Below are 21,922 nucleotides of genomic sequence, written 5' to 3' on the forward strand. Positions count from 1 at the left end.
ATTTATAGATATAAAACTTAAGGGAGACGGGCAGCTGTTTGCAACTGGAAAAGGCTTCAAAATTGAGGTAATAATGAAGTTGAGCATGGAAGGTCACACACAATTTCTACAAGTCAAAGAAATGGAAAGAAAGGACAATCTCGGCTCTGGGGAGGTAACCAAAGACTTGGAAAATGTAGTGGGCGCATCTGCAGAGACACCAACCTAAGCAGGGAAGGACGGCCTTCCTGGGGCCAGACAGGGTGGGTCAGGAATGGCAAAGTGAGTAAGGGCTGGGCAAAGGAGAGAGAGGGAGGTTTTCTGGGACAGTGAGTCCCAGATGGGGCCGGCACATCAAAAGCCACTTGCGATGTTTAAAATGCAGATTCTCAAATGCCACTAGGAATAGGAAATTGTAATTTTTGAAGCTTCTGTGGTGACTCTCATTATCTGTCATGTTGGAGTAAAGTGTGAAGGACTGCAAGGCAAAAGCAAAGAGAACAGGACAAGGGAATGGCTATGAGAGAAGAGAGGCAGAACTAACAGAAAATACCAACTGTTACAATATGGGGTTAACGGAAAAGAAGAATCAGAAGGTTACTTTAGGTCGAAAAGAATAGGAAAGTAGGGGTGCCTGGGTGGCTCAGTCGGTTAAGCGTCAGACTCTTGGTTTTGGCTTAGGTCATGATCTCACAGATGAGATCATACAAGCGAGCCCCACGTTGGGAGCCTGCTTGGGATTCTCTCTCTCCCCCTTTTTCTTCTACCCTTCCCCTGCCCGTTCTCTCTCCTTCCCCCTCTCTCTCTGCCCTCAGCCCGCTCACATGTGCTCACTCTCTCAAAATAAATAAACTTTAAAAAAATAAAAGACTAGGAAAGTAAATATGACCTAAGAGAAGACATAAAAGAGGGCAAATGCTGGAAGAAAAAGGCATTACATTTGGAAATTCTGAGGCTGAGTCCCTTACAGGTAGGAAATTTGGTCTTAGAAATTCAAGAATTAATCTCGTATTTAAACATATACTATTTGGGGCGCCTGGGTGGCCCAGTCGGTTGAGCGTCCGACTTCAGCTCAGGTCGCGATCTCACGGTTCGTGAGTTCGAGCCCCGCGTCAGGCTCTGGGCTGATGGCTCAGAACCTGGAGCCTGCTTCCGATTCTGTGTCTCCCTCTCTCTCTGCCCCTCCCCCATTCATGCTCTGTCTCTCTCTGTCTCAAAAATAAATAAACATTTAAAAAAATAATAAAAAATAAAAAAAATAAACATATACTATTTGCTGGTATCTCTTCTAGGGTAGCTATGAACTGCTACTTTACCATGTTTTATTAATTAACTTTGGGAGCATGTATCTCTCTCCCTAAATACATGAAGGACAAATTATACATAAAAGGCAGAGTGCTACAAACTTAAGAGGAACTCAATAAATATTTATTGAATAATCAAAGTGGGTGGAAGTCTAAAACAAGGTTGAAGGGTTTTTTTTTTTTAAAAACCACCTCTCTCCACTTCTTCTTCCCCCCCCCCCCTCCTCTTTTAAAGATGTCATAATTCTTACCTTTGCTGCCAAGGCTTTTAAGCTGTTGAGGAATCTCTGCCAGAAATCCTTGAAGAGTGGGCGGTCAATTTTCTTCAGGCTATCTTTGGTGCTAGCATCCACACTGACATACAGCTGTGTGACTGGTTTGAGGTTCCTTCATAATTTGAAAAACAAAACAAAAAACAATAGGGAAAAAATTATGCCCATGTCAGGCTTGTCATGCTGTAAAATTTACAATCGATAATAGATGGGGTAATTCAACACGTCACGGGGTCTAGCAATGATTTGAATGATGTGGTACAATAGGCTGTCAGTTGATTATTTCTAAAATGGACTGGACACCATCCTTAATAACCTGAAAACATTCAATTACTTAAAACTGGTCCCTCTTCAAACAGTTTTTAGTGGAAAATAAACAAAATGAGCTCTAGCTTCAGGTCAGGTACCATCAGCCCAGGGCAATTAGAAGGGGCTCTCAGACTTAAGTTTCCCCGTGAACTCTGCCGTTCAAGAATTATACAGCTGAAATGTCGCCGCCACATGGGGTCCGTGCTGACAGGCCACCTCCTGTCGTCACTTCCCTGATGGAAGTTTCCTAAGGAACAAGAAACAGCCCCAAAAAGCTCAAGCCTTCCTAGAAAGGCACAAAGCCACACCAGTAGCTCACCTATGCCTCCAAGAGCCAGAGTGAGTTTAAAGTCCAGCCTTGCATGGGCAAAGCTCCCTAGCCAGGGAGCCTTAAGCAATGCAGAGCTACAACAACAACCAAGCCCTTACAAAGGAGCACAACCCCCAAGAAAACTGTACGTTGCAGATTCTTTTTCTTCGCCTTCTTGATCAGTTTCCATGAATACCACTCATTCTCCACTTCTCTCAAATTCACGGACTCATTTCATTAAGTCGTTCTGATCTACTATCCTATTTGCCAGTTATGCATCGAGCCCAGATGGTGCTCTTTCCAAAACCTCTCTCCTCTCCCTTCAAGTGGGTCTCATAATTCATTCCCTTCAATAAACTTGCAACAAGAAAGAAACTTCCCTTTACTAATCCTTTGACCAAATTTTCCCACTATTAACTTTCTATAACTATTCCAGGATTTGTATTTACCCCTGGAATGTTATTTACACGTTTTTTGTTTCAAAGTCTATGCACTTTCAAAAACTGAAATATAATTCACATGCCATGAAATTCACCATCAAAGGGGTTTATATGCTTTTTGTATCTATCAGTATCGGTCTTATCTGTCATTGAGTGTAAGACCTTCAAGGGCAGGAACCATAGCTTTCTTTGTACCCAGCCTTACAGGCAGATACTTAAAGCTACTTTTTACTTGATATTGTTGACTTCAGCTAACAAAGCTTCTGAGGGCATGCAGGCCACACAAACGCTTACCATGATCTGGCTTAGTGACATATGGAAAAATCACAGGGGTCTGAACCCGAAGTTATTAAAAGTGGAGAAGGTCTGACCAAAGTTAAGAAAGAAGTGATTACATATTGGCAGACTCATTGCTTTAATCCCTCTCCAATGCTGGCTACAAAGGGAATCCTTAAAAGTTCAATACTGTGTCACTACTGAGCAAAGGACATCAATTACTGAAAATGAAAAACGGGAGCATACTTCTGTCTCCACATTCCTTTTCCTGGGAGCCTCTTTAATAACAGACAGGGCATGCTACCTTAAATGGACTCATGTTTTACAAAAAATAAAAATAAAAGAGGTTGTCTTAATGGATACTGTTGGCTATCATTATCTGATACTTACAGGACTTTGTCATAAAGCTGCCTAATGCAAAAATGGGAACTGACCTGACCTTTTCACTATGCCTCCAAAACTACTTAAGATTATGAACAGTAAATTCCAAAGGCCCTAGTTATTTTACAAACCTCCATCAGTTGCAAAATGGGAAGTCCTGAACACTGACAGTACCAATAAGAAATTTTAGTCAATACTAAATATCTGAGATGCTATAATCAAGGAGGTTTATTGCTTGCTCTTACCAAGGAGCAGGCAAAGAATGGAAAAGAGGAAAAATTCCTAGGAATTACAGAACTTATTCCTAAGGGACTCAAAATATTAAAAGTACTTGGAGAAATTTTCTGAGCCTCAGGGATCCTATATGTGCCTGGTACTGGCCTCTATTCCCCAGGGCAAGCACTGTGGTTCTCAGCATGGTCATCTACCTGTCTCCATTCTATACAATGATAGCTATCATTTTAGTTCCCCCAAAAGCAAGAGAATGTTATAACTTTAAAATCGTGATAATAATTTGTGTTTGAGAATCTAACATTGCTACTGAAAACAATTAAAAACGACCATATAATAAAAGGGAAATACAACTGAAAGCCTAAACCCCACTGAAAATGCCCAATGCACCTTCATATGATTATTGTGGTGATCCTTCATCCTGCTCATTTTTTTTTTTTTAACGTTTATTTATTTTTGAGACAGAGAGAGACAAAGCATGAACGGGGGAGGGGCAGAGAGAGAGGGAGACACAGAATCGGAAGCAGGCTCCAGGCTCTGAGCCATCAGCCCAGAGCCCGACGCGGGGCTCGAACTCACGGACCGCGAGACCGTGACCTGAGCCGAAGCCGGACGCTCAACCGACTGAGCCACCCAGGCGCCCCCATCCTGCTCATTTTTAAAAAAAATTTTTAATGTTTATTTATTTATGAGAGGCAGAGAGAAACAGAGTGTGAGTGGGAAAGGGGCAGAGAGAGAGGGAGGCACAGAATCTGAAGCAGGCTCCAGACTCCTAGGTGCAAGGTGTCAGCACAGAGCCTGACGCGGAGCTCGAGTTCACTAACCATGAGACCATGACCTGGGCCGAATTCAGATGCTTCATTGATTGAGCCACCCAGGCGCCCCTCATCCTGCTCATTTTATATCTCTACGTTAAGAATGATCAAATATATAGGGGTGTCTGGGTAGCTCAGTCGGTTAAGTGTGCAGCTCTTGATCTCAGCTCAGGTCATGATTTCATGGTTTGTGAGATCAAGCCCTGCATCAGGCTCGAAGCTGACAGCACAGAGCCTGCTTGGGATTCTCTCTCTCTCCCTCTCTCTTTGCCGCTCCCCCACTCGTGCAAGCGCACGCTCTCTCAAAATAAATAAATAAACATGTTTAAAAATGATCATATATAGAAATGCACTGACAACTGAACGTAAAAATGCTTCCTTTTTTCCTTTCTGTATGGAAAGGCCTCAGGCCTCCTAATCTGTACAGAAAGGAAAAAAGGAAGAGAGATTTATGTTTGCAAGAAATCAAGTGGCTTAGAGAAGAAGTTTGATGCTCCTATTGGACAAAAATAAACAAACAAACAAACAAACAAACAACCAAAACGGCCCAAAGATCCAATACTATTAAAACCAGAATCTCTAAGATAATCTGGGGCTCTTAGTCCTGGTCAAATAATTTAGGCGTTAAAGAGCAGGAGGATAAAGAGGAAGGAGAAAAGTACCATCTACTGAGTATTCATCATGTGCTGGGTGCACTGTGCTAAGTGCCTTACCCTTCTCATCCAGTTCATTGAACACTCATGGTAAACTAACAAGGTGGTTGCCAGTTTTGCCCATTTTAAAGATGATGAAACTGCGACTCAAAGGGTTAAGCAGCTAAGTAGCTTGTTCAAGAATCCACAAGTGTCAACGATGAGATTCGAGCCAAGAGATTCGGAGCGTGTTCACCTAGCCCTGCACCACAATGTCTCCATCCGAACGGCCTTTCACAGGCAGCGCTGGCCAGGCCTCTTGTCACAGAAAGCCAAGAGCAGTATTTCAAGTCTCACAGCAGAATGTCTCCAACTGTGGTCAGGACTACATGCATCAGAAGGACCTGCAAACTCAGGTTCTTGGGCCTCTCCTGAAACGGAATCACTCTCCAGGAACGGAGCCTTAGAAAGCGTGTTGTTATATTCGTCTAAGAACTTCTCAAAGGTGATCAAAGAAATTGAAGACCCAAATAAAGGGGAATAATAAGTAATATTAATTAATTATACAATTAATAATGGTTATATATAAATATGTAATTAACAATTAATCAAAAATAGAACTGTATGATGTGGCAATCCCACTTCTGGGCATTTATCCAAAGGAAATGAAATCAGTATCTTGCAAAGATACCTGCACCCCCATGTTTACTGCAGCATTACTCAGAATAGCCAAGACATGGAAACAACATTTCTATCAACAGATGAATGGATAAAGAAAATGTGGACACATGGATAAAGAAAAAATATAGACAGACACAGGCCATATTATTCAGGCCATGAGAAAAAAGGAAATGCTGTCATTTACAACACGGATGAACCTGGAGGACATTATGCTAAGTGAGATAAGCCAAACACAGAAAGACAAATACTGTGTGAACTCACTTACGTGTGGAATCTAAAAAAGACCGTTTCCATTAGTTGTTTTCTTCTCTGTGTATGGGCCATACTCTCATTTGTCCGTTTCGTGACTTTTTAAAATAAACATTTAACGTTTTAAATAATATTATGTGGCAACTCTGTGTATCGGATACCTCCCAAACCAAGCACTGTCGCTTTGTTTGTTTATTGCTGCTTTTGTTGTTACTGAACTACTTTGGTAAATTCTGTATTCTTTCTTGTGTTTAGCCTGTTGGGTTAGCTTAGTGGGCTGCTAATGACTGGCCAGAGATAACTTAAATGCCTTCAACTGGTAAGGCTCCCAGACTTTGCTAAGGGTTGTGTATGTGTGTGTGTGTGTGTGTGTGTGTGTGTGTGTGTATTGGGGCATGCCTTCAATGCCCAGGCAGGCAGTTGACAGCTCTGCCTTAGTCTTCACTGTCTGCTTGTTCAAAACGTCAACACTGGGGAAGAGGCGAGAACACAGAGCCTTGTCAAATCTTCCCTGGCAAGCCCGCAGCCCTGCCCGCGTGTGTGCGCTTCCGGCTTCCCAGGAACAGATGGGGCTTTTCAAAGTTCCCTCTGAACATCTCACTGCCCAGCTTTCCCCTTTAAGTTCTTTGGTCAGTTTCTCGTTTGCCCCAACCGTTACTGCTGCTTCAGGCAGCCGTGAAGTTAAACAGCTGCCGATGACTGTTGATGAGAAACACCCCAGAGAAAGCCTTTTTCACTAGACAAAATATGAGTCACCTCAAATAAAGACAACCCCTGTGCCTGAGGGGTTCCAGGGAACTGCCACACAACCCACATGATGACAATTCTCTGGAAATGGGACTTTGAAGGAGTTCCAACTCTGTTTGGCCTCCTCCCCTGGCTGCCAGGCTGCTGGCTTTTACTAGGACTATAAGCTATTAGCTTTTACGGCTACTGCAGAGCTGGGAAGTTAGAATGGAATAGAACATATTAAGACATCAGGAAACTCAGGACATAAAATAGGACATATCGACATATCACAAAGCTTACTGTTCTTATTGAGATGCAGCCATTTTTCTAGAATAAATGCTCCTCAGATTGTTGTGGAACTTTGGTTAAGACTGACAATTTTTGCCAGTGTTCTCGCTGTTTTTATAGAGAAGCAGGTTTTGAAGGTCTGTACTGTTATTCCTGCTGACATTCATCACGTACATTTTGTTTTTATTTCTACCATTATTCATCACAACATTTCTGTGTCCACTGTGATTTCTTCTTTAACCCATACGTGAATGAGAAGTGCACTGCTTGCATTACAAACATACTGGAATACTCTAGTAATCTTTCTGTATTGATTTATAGTTTAACTCCAGTGTGTTCAGATACCATGCTCTGTATGATTTCAATACTTTGTCGAAACTTGCTATAATGCCCAGCATATGGCCATTTGGTAATTGTTCTGCAAAGCAAGTCGCAGAACTTGCTCCTGAAAAGAAATTATATTCCAAAGTTTTCTTGTTCCAATGCTCTCTTTCTGTAATACAGGCTAAATGTGTTGATTTAGTTGTTTGAACCTTCACTGCTGCTATTGATTTTAATTCGCTTGTTTTATCAGTTTGAGAGAAATGTGTGAAAAACCTACCATTTTTCCTTATAGTTCTTTCAATTTTGAGATTACATTATTGAGTGTTTGCAAGTTTTAAGTTGTTAAACTGTTTTATATTCCTGGTGGGTTTAATATTTTATTAAGAAATGTCCATCTTATCTCAAGTAACGGTTCTTGTCTTGAAGTGTACTTTGATTATTATTTAGCCTACCTTTCCAAAAGTGAAACTTCTAAGTGCTTCCATGCATTATCTCACATACTCACGATGCCACATTAATACCAAATCGGCTCACAGGTTAGGAAACTAGGCCCCCAAGCAGTCATCTTCCCAGTGTCACTAAGACAGCAAGAGCCCCAGTCAAGATTCAAAGCTTCTTTTAGACCAGAGCCCAGCTCTTACCACCTCACTGTACTTCTTCTCTCTCTTTCTTTTTTTTTTAGCTTATCTAGACATGCATATTTCTCAAAAGTGTTCTATCAATGCACAGACACAAGAGAAGACGGTATTTTAAATTTAACATGTTTGCTACAAACAAAATGGGCTGGGAGGAGGGAAAAAAGCTTCTACTGAAAGGATCAGGTGGTATTTATAATTCTTATTTCATTGTAAGTGGTTTCCTGTAACCACTTAGAGCTAACAAATACAAGAAAACTTTATTAAAACTCATACATTTCTTTAAATATTCAATAAGCATCTAATATATGGAGAGCAATACAATAAAGGTTCTCTAACATATGTATGGTGAATGTCTTAGCAAAAACTAAGGAAAACAGGGACGCCTGGGTGGCTCGGTTAGTTGAGTGTCTGACTTGATTTTGGCTCAGGTCATGATCCCGGGATCATGTGATCAAGCCCTGCAGTGATCCTGCAACCACATGGTTAGCATGGAGCCTGCTTAAGATTCTCTCTCTCCTTTTGCCCTTCCGCCGCTTGCTGCCTCTCTCTCTCAAAAACAAACAAACAAACAAAAAAACAAACCAAAGGAAAAAAACACAGCAAACAAAGTAACAGAAACACCACTGGAAGAAGCAACACAGAATGAAGTTCACACCTGGTTTTAGAAGAAGGTGCTCAAAGGTAAATGGACATTAGCACAAATTTGGTGGTGGTGAGGAGGTCTGAGAAGCAAAGTGTTAACTGTGCCAGAGTTAAATATGGAACATAGTTCTACAGTCTTATGATCAGCAACTAACACACAGAGAGCTCTGCATCAACAATATTTTACCAAAAAAGAAAAAAATAATAAGATTTTAAATGTAAATTTAAAAACAACATAAAACAAACAGATAAGAAAATAATGATAAAATAAAAGTAAAGCGGGGGGGACTCAGGACGAAGCTAAGAATGTGCCGGTCTACAAAGAGCTACACAAAGTCTACAAAGGGCCTCTCACCCCAACACATTTATAAAGACGGGGACACAGTCATAAGTTTCAAATGAACACAAAAGAAGAACAAACCAGTTAGTTTCTGCGAGTCCTCAGAGAGAAGAGACTGTTCGGCGTTTAGAACATCACTCTCAACAACTTCATCACCTTACAGCACGATGACCTTCAGAGGTCTGCCTTTAACAAGGTGTCTTTCTGTAGGTCATTGGCATCACAGCGCAGAGCAATTTATAAGAAGGGATGACATGGTGTGCTCTGGTAGACGAATGGTGTGACGGACCTTTCTGATTGCAGGGTTGAATGCAAGCACAGACTGTACAGAATTAGAATAAGGGTCCTAAATTCCCGTGTCTGTAGGGACGGAGGATAGTGTGAATCAAGCAAGCCACTTTTAAAGGAAAAAGTTCTTTGGACACCAAAACACAGACTGCATGTGAAACACAGAGTCTACCCTTTGTTGTTCCACATTTGCTAGAAATGGTGACAAATTTCTCTGCTATAAGAGAATGCATGGTGCAACCCCTCTGACAAGTGGCAGGTGATACTTAGCCTTATGGTGGAGGAGATGACAAAATGGACAACGGTTACGCAGGCTGAAAACCACAGGCTTCATCATAAAGATAAACATTACACGGTGCGATGCTGTATAATAAGATATATATATTTGATCTTTGTCCCTGGGTCCTGGCATGAAGCTCCTAGAACCCTGGGAATTTCCTGAGTTACAGAGGTGAGGGAAGCATCTTTCATTATCCGTAATAGACCTCTACAACCACAAAGAATTACTTTACTAATGAGGTGACTCCTGATGGGTCCCTAGACAGCTTCAGGATAGGGACTGGTTGCCAGAAGAATCAACCACGTGATTACAGGGTTGGAACTTGCAGCCCCACCCCACCCCGAGCCTCTAGGGAGGGGAGACAGGCTAGAGGTTGAGCTAATCGCCAACTGGCCATGATTGAATCAATCATGCCTATGTGATGGAACCTCCGTAAAACCCCCAAAATGATGGGGTTCAGAAAGCTTCCAGGCTGGTGAACACACGGAGGTCCTGGGAGGGTAGTGTTCCGGAAGATGGTGTGGAAGTGTAGCTACCCTTCCCCCAGGCCTTGTCCCATGCACCTCTCCCATTTGGCTATTCCTGAGTCGTATCCTTTATAATAAGCCAATAATCATAAGTAAACGGTTTTCCCTGATTTCTGTGAGCCGTTCTAGCAAATTACTGAACCGGAAGAGCGAGTCACGGGAAGCCCCAATCTATAGCTGGCTGGTCAGAAGTACGGGTACAATCTGGGACTGCGGCTGGTGTCTGAAGTGGGGCAGTCTTGTGAGACTGAGTCTTGAACCTGTGTGGTCTGCAATAACTCCAGATGGTGTCATAACTGAATTGTAGGACACCCAGTTGGTGTCCGCAGAGAACTGGAGAATCGCTTGATGTGGAAAAAATCCACACAGCTGGTGTCAGAAGTGCAGCAAGTAATAAAACCAGGTAAGAGTGAAGTGTCATAGTGTGGTAACAACGGCACTTTTTACTCAGCCTTTGACAATTTTTGCCACACTGTCTTTCCCAAAAGTCAGAAATTCAGATTTTATACAACATCTCTGGATGTTAAATGTTGGCTCAGAAAACAAACAAACAAAAAAGCTTTTGAACATGGTGCAGGACAAATAAAACCTACTTCTGGTAAACTGCCAACCTGAAATCTCTGGTGTTAATGACACTCTAACCATCCCACATAACTATATATTCTTTTTCAACTGAGCGCCTAAGAAATACCGGGTCCCGGTGGCTCAAGTTTATCCTCCTTGACAACTACAGCCCGTTGTGCCATGGAGTGGACTGCAGACACGGGCAAATTCCTCCTCTCCCTACATCCACGTCCCCTTGCCCTGCAGCTGTGAGTGCCCTCTCGCTGCCTCTAAGCTCAGCTGTGACTTGCTCTGGCCAACGGAAGTGAGCAAGTGTGACACAAGCAGGGGCTGAAAAGATGCTTGTGCACTGAAGCCTGCCCTCTCCTGCTGCTCTTTGAGGCCCTGCCACCACGTGATGAAGTTGAGACTAACTTGCTGGAAAATAAGCTACATGAGTAGAAGCCCCAGTTGTCCCAGCCATGGCCATCATGAACCGGCCAGCCCAGCAGATCTGCCAACTGACACGTGAACAGCACTGAGGCCAGCAAAGCCAGATGAGATCAAAAGCCCTCCCAGCTGACCCAGAATTATGAGCTAAATAAATTGACTGTCAGTTTGAGGGACTCAGTTTTAAGATGAGTGATTGTAAGAAAAGATAACTGATAAGAGACTATGATATATCGGTTATATGCCTATTAAAAACACCACTATATGGGGCGCCTGGGTGCTCGGTCGGTTAAGCATCCGACTTCGGCTCAGGTCATGATCTCACGGCCCGTGAGTTCGAGCCCCGTGTCGGGCTCTGTGCTGACCGCTCAGAGCCCGCAGCCTGTTTCAGATTCTGTGTCTCCCTCTCTCTCTGCCCCTCCCCTGTTCATGCTCTCTGTCTCAAAAATAAATAAATGTTGAAAAAAAATTTTAAAAACCACTATAAAACCACTTGTTTTGGTGAAATGAAGAGGGCTTTTCCTCAAGAGAAAGGGTTTTTATGGTCCAATCACTACCGGTCTTATTATTAATACTATGTGTCTTACATATTTTCATCACTTTTATTAGCCCTTGTGTTGACAAAATCATAAAGCTGCACAGAGTCTAACAGCTTTCTCATTTGCCTAAGGTGTTCGCTTCTATCGTCCATAATTCTTGAGGACCACTCACTGTAAAAACTCCCCTCAGTGGAAGAACTGTCAGCAAAGAGCCACATACTTTGGAGTTGGAGGGGAAACTGAAATTCTCTTAAGGAGAAGTTGAGTATCCTGGAAAGGCAAGTAGCCTGAAAGTAACACTTGCATGTGAGTCAAGGGAAGGCCAACTGACAAAGCCAAGAATCTCCTTAGAAGGTCTCTGAGTATGGGCGATACTACAGTAATCTAGAAAAAAAATTTTTTTAATTAAAAAAAAAAACAACTTAATAAACCCCCCGGTCACTCAGACAGCTTCATCACTTCCTAGTGCATGCTCGATGCTAAAATGGTCGCAAGATGTCCACTTGAAAGCTCAACTAAAGGAGCTGAGCTTTTTTTTTTTAATGTTTCTTTATTTTTGGAGGGGAGAGTGAGAGAAACAGAGAGTGAGTGGGGAGGGGCAGAAAGAGGGAAACACAGAATCCAAAGAGGGCTCCAGGCTCTGAGCTGTCACAGAGCCCAATACCAGGCTTGAACTCACAAACCGTCAGATTATGACCTCAGCCAAAGTCAGACACTTAACCGACTGAGCCACTCAGGTACCCCTGAAGGAGCTGAACTTCTATACAGAATTAGCACTATAAACATTAGGGAGGACTTCCAAAATTCAAGACCTCTATGCTCTGTTCATAAATCTACTGCCTTGTTTTTCTGAAAGACACTAAGACACCAGAGAAACTGGTATTTGGATTCCTCCAAATATCATCTGTACTTGGAGAAGCATTTCTCTTTCCATTTTCTCTTGGGCCACAGGGGTAAAAGTGAGAGAGCACTTGGCTCAATTCAAAGAGGCCTCAAGTCAGGAAAGTATTAGTTTAAAAGTAGGAGCATCTCAGGACTATTGTTTCACTACTCTACAGTCCAGAGTAATTGAAACTTGTCGTTTTATAACACATTGTACTATTTGGTATGTCAAATCTCAGTGTTCTTCTTTTAAATTGTTTCCGAACTATTCACATCTTTCTTTGGAGAAATGAGGGGTAGGAAAGTCACCTTATATTTAGGACCCCTAACATATTACTCCCACACCAGTAGGATTGCTCTGTTTTAGAGAAAGTACACCTAAACATTAAGCTCGTTAATCCATCTCTATTAGGCTATCAATTATCAGAAATTCTTCTCGATTCACGCATTAATAATCAGTGTATCTCGGCTTTGGGTTTTTTCCTCTGTCTAGGTAGATATTTCAATAAATAACCAAATATGCCAACTCTTGGAAGTCCAAACCTAAAATGGTTGCTTCCCATACATTCTCTCCTTTGCCCAGGTAAGGACATAACTCAAGAAAGGACACACTCCCTTGAACCATGGCACCCTTAATATAGGAGCTTAAAGAATGCTTTAGAAATCCAACACAGGAACTTCCCTTTTCCAAGAACTCTTTCTTTCTTGAGTATTCTGCATGGGGTGTACCCGTCCAGTTATTAAACTCTTGTGTTCAGGGGCACCTGGGTGGCTCAGTCGATTAAGCGTCCGACTTCGGCTCAGGTCATGCTCTCACAGCTCGTGAGTTCGAGCCCTGCATCAGCCTCTGTGCTGACAGCTCAGAGCCTGGAGCCTGCTTTGGATTCTGTGTCTCCCTCTCTCTGCCCCTTCCCTGCTCACACTCTTGTCTCTCAAAAATAAATAAACATTAAAAAAAAAAAAAAACCTCTTGTGTTCAACATCAGAGAAATTTGCTAATTTCCCATTCCCCCACCCCTGCCACTTCACCGCTTCCTCTCTGCCTCCCTCTCAATTTACCAGTGCCCATTCTAGAGGACTGGGTAACCAATGCCTTTGTACCCATTTGTTCGCTGATGGCAGTCAAGACCGTACCAGCATCGTGTCGTATCATGATCCTCCTGCTGACAAGAGGAGGCTCACCAGCCAGAGTGGGGAAGAGAGACCCAGTAACACTTCCTGAACGTTCACTATGTGTCAGGCATTTTGCTGGACGCTTTTGAGTCCACAGCTTATTTACTTCTCTGTAATTCTCCTCGGTCCATAATGGCATTCACAAAGAATACTGTGCCTGAAAAAACAATGAATTATCTTCCTTGGTTATTATTTTGCAGGGAATCACCTACATCCTACTTCTGGCAGATTTAATTCTTTTTACACATGTATAACATGCCTTAAATTAGGGACAGACTCCCTTTTTGTATATGCTATGTGTGTGTGTATATCGTTAACACCTCTCTATCCCAACTTCTCCCTCATGAGCCCTCTGAAAACCCAAGGGTTTTAAACCTAACAAAAGTTGTTTAAAAAAGAATGGTAACCCCATGCAAAATTGATACACTGACATTTTAAAAACATTTCCCTTTTAACTCTACCTTTTTATACAACTTCAAAAAGTAACATTTTAGCTATTATTGTAACAACTTTGTTGCTTTTCATATTACTGCCCGGTGGCCAATAATTTTAACCAACTCTCTGATTTCCTATGATGTTAAATTTTAAACTTTGTGCATGCCTGTGTGTATGATCATTTTTTTCACAAACAATAGTGTCTTTTTTATTTACTAAATCGGACATGTGATCCTGTGTAAGTTTGAGGTATACAGCATGTTACATTTATATATTGTAATAAGATTGCCAATATGCTGTTATATTACATAATTATAGTAATTATTATGTATATTCATTATACTGTGCATTAGGTCTCTATGGCTTATTCACTACTTGTTACAAGTCTGTACCCTTAAACACCACAATCTTACACCCCACCTTGTTCCCTAGTCACCACCATTTTACTTTATTTTTTTAACAGATTTAACTTTTTTAGATGCCACATATAAGTACTTGTCTTTGTCTGACTTGCATAGCATAATGTGTTTGAAATCCATCCAACTTGCTGCAAATGGCAACATAACCTGCTTTCTCGTGGATGAGTAGATTTCATTGTGTATTGTACCACACTTTTTTTCATCCATTCATCTGTGTATGGGCATTTGGGTTGTCTCCATATCTTGGCTATTGTGAATAATGCTACAATAAACATGGGAGTACATATCTCATCAAAATCCTGTTTTCATTTTCTTTGGGTATATATCCAGAAGTGGAATTGCTGGATCATATGGCAGACCTATTTTTAATTTTTTGACAAACCTCCATATTCTTTTCTTGGTGGTTGGACAAATTTACTTTCCCACCAATAATGTATAAATTCCCTTTTTACCACATCCTCACCAGCATCTGTTGTCCCTCATTTTCTTCATGGTAGCCATTTTAACAAGTATTAGGTGGGATCTCATTGTGGTTTTGATTTGCATCTCCCTGATTAGTGATGTTGAGCATCTTTTCATGCACCTGTTGGCCATTTTGATGTCCTCTTTGCAAAACTGCCTATTTAGTTCTTCTGCCCATTTTCTAATCAGATTGTTTTTGTTACTAAGTTGACTGACTTCTTTATTTATCTTGGAATGTTCTGTGTATGTCTGTTAAGTCCATTTGCTCTAAAGTGTGGTTCAATTCCAAGTTTCCTTCTTGACTTCCTTTCTCAATGATCTATCCACTGATGACAGTGGGGTATTTAGGTCCCATACTATTACTGAATTATCTATTTATGCCTCAAGATCTCTTAGTATTTGCTTAATCTATTTCAGTGCTTGGATATTAGGACTGTATATATTTGCAAGTGTTCTATCTTCTTGATGTAATAATGATTTATTTATCGTTATATAATGACCTTCCTGTCTCTTATTACCTTTTTTGGCTTGAAGTCTATCTTGTCTGATATCAGTACTGCTCCACCTCCTTTGGTTTCCATCTTGGAATATCATCTTTCACCCTTTCACTTTGAGTCTGTGTGAGTCTTTAGAGATGAAATAAATCTCCTGTAGGCAGCACATAGTTGAGTCTTGTGGTCTTTTAAATCCATTCAGCCCCTCTGAGCCTTGTGATTGGTGGTTTCAGTCCGTTTACATTTTGGGTGACTTACTGACATGTAAGGATTTACTAGTGGCGTCTTATCTCTTGCCTTCCCATTGTTTCTTTTTCCTTCTGTTCCTACCTTTGTAAGCTGGTGGTCTTCCATGATGATTTGCTCTGTCTTCCTTTTCTTTATGTTTCATGTCTATGCTCTACATTTTTGCTTAGTGGTTACCACGAGGGTTACAAAACACATCTCATAGATAAAATACTCATTTTCTACTGATAGCAATTAATCTTGATTTGCCTATAAAGATTCCATCCTTTTATTTCCTTTTTTTTTTTTTTTTTTTTTTTTTTTTTTAAGTAGGCTCCATGGCCAGCACAGGGCACAATATGGGGCTTGAACTCACAACCCTGAGATCAAGACCTGAGCTGAGATCAAGAGTCGGACCTGAGCCAACCAGGTGCCCCATATTATTCAGTATTTTTGATGTCACAAATCATCTTTTCATGCTGTGATTTTGTTACCAAGTTGTAGTAGCTATAACTATTTTTAATGTTTTTCCTTTAACCTTTACACTACAATTAAGAGTATAATATGCTATTCTAAAAGTCAGTTATAGTTTTCTAATTCTGATTGTCTATTTACCACCTTAATCAGAGTTTTGTGTGTACTTTCATCTTCTCATTTCAGCTTGGAGAGCTCCCTGCAACTTATCTTGTAAGGTCTAGTGGTGGTGAACTCCCCTCAGTTTTGGTTTGTCTGGGAAAGCTTTTATCTTTCTTTCATGTTTGAATGATACCTTGCCAGGTATTCTTGGCTGGCAGTTTTTATCTTTCAATATTCTGAAAAGTTATTCCTTTCTCTGAGGCTATAGAGTTTCTGCTGAGAAATCTGCTGATAGTCTAATGCAGGTTCCTTTTTAAGTTACTGTCTTTTTTTCCCCCAGCTACCTTTAAAATTCTTTATCATTGACTTTTGACAGTTTCAATACAATATGTCTTGAAGGTCTTTTCATACTGAGACAAGTGTTATATTAGCTTCATGGACTTATATGTCCAGTTCCTTCCCCAGGTTTGGGAAGTTCTCAGCATTAATTTCTTTAAATACACTCTCTGCTCCCTTCTCCCCCTCTTCTCCCTCTGGTATACCAATTCATCTAATGGAGTCTGATAGTTCTCACAGAGTTTCTTAAAAAAAAATTTAATGCTTATTTATTTTTTTGAGAGAGAGAGAAAGAGTGCCAGCACAGGAGGGGGAGAGAGAGACTGAGCCACCCATGCACCCTCACAGAGTTTCTCTTTCCTAAATCTTAAAATCTTACTTCTCACCATGGGGGAAGGGAAGGAGAAAAAAACAGTTTCAAACACAGAGGGAGGCAAACCACAAGAGACTCTTAAATACAGAGAAACTGAGGGTCGATGGGGGGACGAGGGAGAGGGAAAAATGGGTGATAGGCACTGAGGAGGGCACTTGCTGGAATGAGCACTGGGTGTTGTATGTAAGAAATCAACCATGGGAATCTACTCTCAAAGCCAAGAGCACAGTGAATACACTGTATGTTTGTTAACTTGATAACAAATTATATAAAAAGAAAAAAAGATGAATGTCAATGTTATCATTTTGATAAGAAAATAAGTGACTGTAAATATAAAAATAATCATTTCCAGATTCCTTTCTTCCAGCTCACTGATTCGCTCTTCCATTTGATCTGCTCTGTTGCTGGTGCTTTCTAAATGCATTCTTCATGCCATTCATTGAGTTCTTCGGCTCTAGAGTTTGTTTGGTTCTTCCTTAAGATTTCAACATCATTGGTAAAGTACTCGTTTGTTTTTTTTTAAGTAGGCTTCACATCCAGTGCAGAGCCCAAAGCAGGGCTTGAACTCACAACCCTGAGATCAAATCTGAGCTAAGATCAAGAGTTGTATGCTTAACCGACTGAGCCACCCAGGTATCCCAGTAAAGTACTCCTTCTATTCATGCCTTTCTAAGTTTTCTTGTAGCTTGTTGAATTTTGTCATAATAGCTAGTGTAAATTATGTCATCAGTTAGATTGGAATAGTCTGTGTTTTGGGGCCCAGTTGCTGGAAAACTGTCATTTTCCTTTTGTGATACCATATCACCATGATTTTTCATAGCGATTCATGATAAGTGCCTCTGCCACTGAATCTGAAGTAGGAAACACCTTTCTTACTTAGGTCAAGCCTTTACTTTGAGTCTAATAATTTAGACAGGTTGGTAATTGGGAGTCTTCCTTTTCTCTTCCAGAAGATGGTGCTAAAGCACAAGTTTTTGGTTTCTCCTACACTTGAGGACTCCCACACTAAGGTGGGGAGAGCAGTGCATTTAAAGAGGGTGGGGTGGGGCGGGGGCAGCAAAATGGAAGGAGGTGTGTGCTTAGCACCTGGGGCTGTGGGTCTGCCCGTGACCAGGTAAAAGGATCCTAAAGTGGGGAGTTCCCAGAGCTGCAGGGCAGTCCTTTAGCCTAAATCCCCAGGGGCAGACAGCAGGAAACTCTCCAGTTCTGTGTCTGCCTTCTTCCTTTCCCTTTCCTTTCCCCCAGTCACCAAGGTCTCTCAGAGACAGCAGTGGTTCCCCAGCTGTGTAGCAAATGCTTTCAGCCTCCACATCCTCTGCCAGTAGGGTGGTCCCCATCCCCTATCAGACCTGTCCCTGCAGCCTCTGCTGCCACTCCCCTCACTCCACAGCCTCCTCCAACACCCAATCTACCCACTTTTGGGTACACACGTGAATGAATCTCTTGGGTGTCCTGGTGTGCTACACAGAGGTGTGTTTTTGTTTGGTTACGGATATCTCATTACTTGTAAATGGAAGGCAAGGGAAAAAAGGAAGAAGGCAGGCTGCCATGACTCTGACATCTCTCCAATAGTATCTTTTTATATTTGACAATTATTTTCTTTTTTTTCATGTGGTACTTTAGAGGTCAGCATTTACAAAACAACTTTGAATTGTGAAAGTTCATTGTCTTCTATTCCTATGTGGGAATTTCACCAATATTTCACCAGCCATCTACTGAGAACTTACAGGCATTATACTGGTGACATGAAGATAAATAAGCAGGGGGCACCAGTCTCAAGCAACTCAGTCTAATGGGGAGACACAGGTAAATAAATAAAATGTAATGTTTTCCATATTATAATATATGCATAGTTCAAGCGGAATACAAAAACAGGTCATTTCCAGGCCCCAGAAGATGATCATCTCCATCTGGAAAGCGCTCCCTCTAAGTCATCCAAACCAACTCATCATCTTACCTACAAAACCTGTTCCTTCCTTATGTGACTGTCTGCTGCTCTGGGGCCCCCTAATCCTAGCAATCAGCATAGCTAGAACCTTCCCAGTCGTTAATTGGTCCTCTTCTACGCTGGGCTCTCAGAGCCATGCAGTTTGCCAAGTTGATCTATTATGTCTCAATAATATCTTTTTTAGGACTCCTCATTCTCACTGTCCTACTTTCATCTTTATGACTCTTACCTAAAAGAACACTATCTAGTTGCCTGCTTTTTGGCTCTCCCATTCTATACCATGCTGGCAGACTGCTCTGCAGGAAGCAAGATCTTTCCAAAGAACAGCACTTAAAAGCCTCTACAATCTACCCCCAACCTTTTCAACTTGGTTTCCAGCTGCCAGTCTCCTTCACACACTCTGTGGTCCAGAACTATATTTACATAATGGTGTCACAAATACCCTAACTTCCTATTTTTCTCGGGAGATTCTTATTAAAAATTACAGCTTCCTACCTTCAAGATCCCAATTAAATGATAGCTTCCCTGAGAAGTTTTACTGTTTCTCCCATCTGGAAAAAAAAAAAAAAATTGCATTCTCTTTTGAACTTCCCCAGCAATTGATTTGTGCCTCTACTCTTTTTACTAACGTTATCTTCCCTAATAGAATGAATTTTTAAGAGTAGGACCATCTCTGTTCCCAAAATGCCAACATTTGTTATGTAGCTAGTAATCGATAAGTCCCTTTTGAATACATTACTGCCTATTTCATTTCACAGTCAAACACAGATCCAAGAATATCTTAATAAGCTGGATGTCTCACCTGATTTCCACAGGGAATTGTGCATTTGTGACCAGGAAACTGGAGATTTTACACTCATGGAGTAATTTCAAAAACCTATTGATTTCTGGGTACATGATGGGTTCTCCCACAAGGGACAAGGCACAGTGCTTCACCATCATCCCTTCTTCAAAACGATCTTCTCTGACACCTGGGACTCCTGGAGAACACAGTGAAAAGGAACAAGCTCAGTAAGGCATAGAGACAGGCTATCACTTTTGGTTTTCTTAATTACAGATTTTTAATTTTTCTAAACGGCTCTTTGGTTAGAGAAGGAAAATTCATTTGTGATACCATTCAAATAATACAAAACAAGGGCTGGGAGGGAGAAACACCAGAATTAGTAAATCAGAGAAAGCAGCAATCCCATCCTCCGTCTTAATACTAATTAAACTACATCAATACAAGCAGGCGAAATGAACTTTGATAGCTAATTATCTGAAATGCAGAACGTATTACTTTCCATAATTTGCTTAGCTCTGTATTCTTTCATGTTGGTTTAAGGAAATGAGCTCAAATGTTTATCAACAGATAAGTGGATAAACAAAATTTAGTATAAACATGCAATGGAAAGTTATTCAGCCTTGCAAAGAATTGCAATGCTGACAGGTGACAACATGGATGAATCTATGCTAAGTGAAATAAGCCCAACACATAGGGGCAAATATTGTATGTTTCCACTTATCTGAAGCACCCAGAATAAGCTAATTCAGAGAGACGGAAAGTAGAAGGTTATCAGAGGCTGGAAAGAGGGAGAAACGAGGAGTTATTTTTTCTTGGGTACAGAACTTCTGTTAGGGATGATGACAAAGTTCTGAAAATGGATACTGCTGACGGCTGCCCAATATTGACAATGTACCTAATGACACTGAGTCATACACTTTAAAAATGGCTGCAATGAGGGGCACCTGGGTGGCCCAGCCGGGTAAGCGTCCGACTTCGGCTCAGGTCACCATCTCACGGCTAAGGTCACGATCTCACGGCTCCGTGTGTTCGAGCCCTGCATCAGGCTCTGTGCTGACAGCTCAGAACCTGGAGCCTACTTCGGATTCTGTCTCCATCTCTTTCTGCCCCTCCCCCATTCACGTTCTGTCTCTCTCTCAAATATAAATAAATATTTAAAAAATTATTTTAAAAAGTGGCAGCAATGGTAAATTTTGTGTTATGTATATTTTACCACAAAAATATGGGGGGTGAAGGGAATGAACTCAGTATAAGGAAAAGCCTCTTCTAAACCAGTCATTTCCCCCTTCGTTCCTCAAGTATTCTGCATTGTGAAACTAAATGGAGTTGGTCCAAAAGTATATAGGAGAGAAAAATAAACCTGAAGCTCTTACCTTTGGCTACATGTTAGAATCACCGGGAATGTCAAAAACTAGGTCCACCACCAAAGATTCTATTTAATTGGGATGGGTATAAGCCAGGATAACAGGAGATTTAAACTTCCTCAAGTGATCCTCATGTGCAGCCAAGGTCGAACATCACTGCATAAACCAGAGCTCCCCAAATGTGTTTGCACATTGGAATCACCTGGGAAACCTTAACACTTCCAAACCCCAGGCCCCAGCACAGACCAACTAAATCACAGTCCCTGGGGGAGAAGCACGGGCATCAGCAGCTTCTGAGGCTCCCCGGGTGATTCCAATGTCCAAACAAAAGTTTGGGGACAGTTTTCAACCCTCACTGGACATTGGAACTACCCAGAGTACTTTTAAAAATCTCGATGTCCAGGTAGTATCCCAAACCAATTAAATCGAAACCTCTGGGAAGGATGGGACTCCAGCATTTTTTAAACACTCCCCATTTGATTCCAGTGTACAGCATGGGTTGAGGAAAAACTGTTCTTACTTCTAATGCAGAAGGCACTCCTGACAGTCCCTCAATCTAAGAATCTGGAAGACTTGGAAAGAATATAAAAAGGGAAATGAGGGGTGCCTGGGTGGCTCAGTCGGTTAAGCATTGAACTCTTGATTTTGGCTCAGCAGGATCTCAGGATTCATGAGTTCGAGCCCCGCATCAGGCTCTGCACTGACAGTGCAGAGCCTGCTTGGGACACACACGCACGCACGCACACACACACACACACACACACACACACACACACACACACAATCTATGTGGAAATAAGCAACTGCAACTAAATACTGAGAGATCAAACTAACGCAATACAAGCTAAAATCAGAACAATATAAATGTGGCAGGTGAGATCTTCTTTGATCACTCTCTCACTGCAATTCTGAGAATGTACTTCACATTTCACATCAGTATTTTTAAATGAATAGTTTTTTACGTGACTGAAATCGAAGATCTTA

The 21,922-nt window shown here is 41.4% G+C and overlaps 1 protein-coding gene across 5 annotated transcripts in view; it reads right to left on the reverse strand.

The window, feature by feature from the left end:
- Positions 1-21,922, reverse strand: part of LOC102960991 (S-adenosyl-L-methionine-dependent tRNA 4-demethylwyosine synthase TYW1) — a 212,100-nt gene that overhangs the window by 80,658 nt on the left and 109,520 nt on the right. For all 5 annotated transcript variants that reach the window (XR_006212294.1, XR_006212293.1, XR_006212292.1 and 2 more), the window contains 2 exons: positions 19,593-19,770; positions 1,535-1,670 (listed from right to left, as the gene is read on the reverse strand). Coding sequence is in view for 2 of the 5 variants with exons in the window: in XM_042971084.1 (XP_042827018.1) it covers positions 1,535-1,670; positions 19,593-19,770 (314 nt within the window). In the remaining 3 variants the exon portion in view is untranslated. The remainder of the gene's footprint in view (positions 1-1,534; positions 1,671-19,592; positions 19,771-21,922) is intronic.

The sequence above is a fragment of the Panthera tigris genome, chromosome E3 (genome assembly GCF_018350195.1).
Source record: "Panthera tigris isolate Pti1 chromosome E3, P.tigris_Pti1_mat1.1, whole genome shotgun sequence".
In the NCBI taxonomy this organism is placed as follows: domain Eukaryota; kingdom Metazoa; phylum Chordata; class Mammalia; order Carnivora; family Felidae; genus Panthera; species Panthera tigris.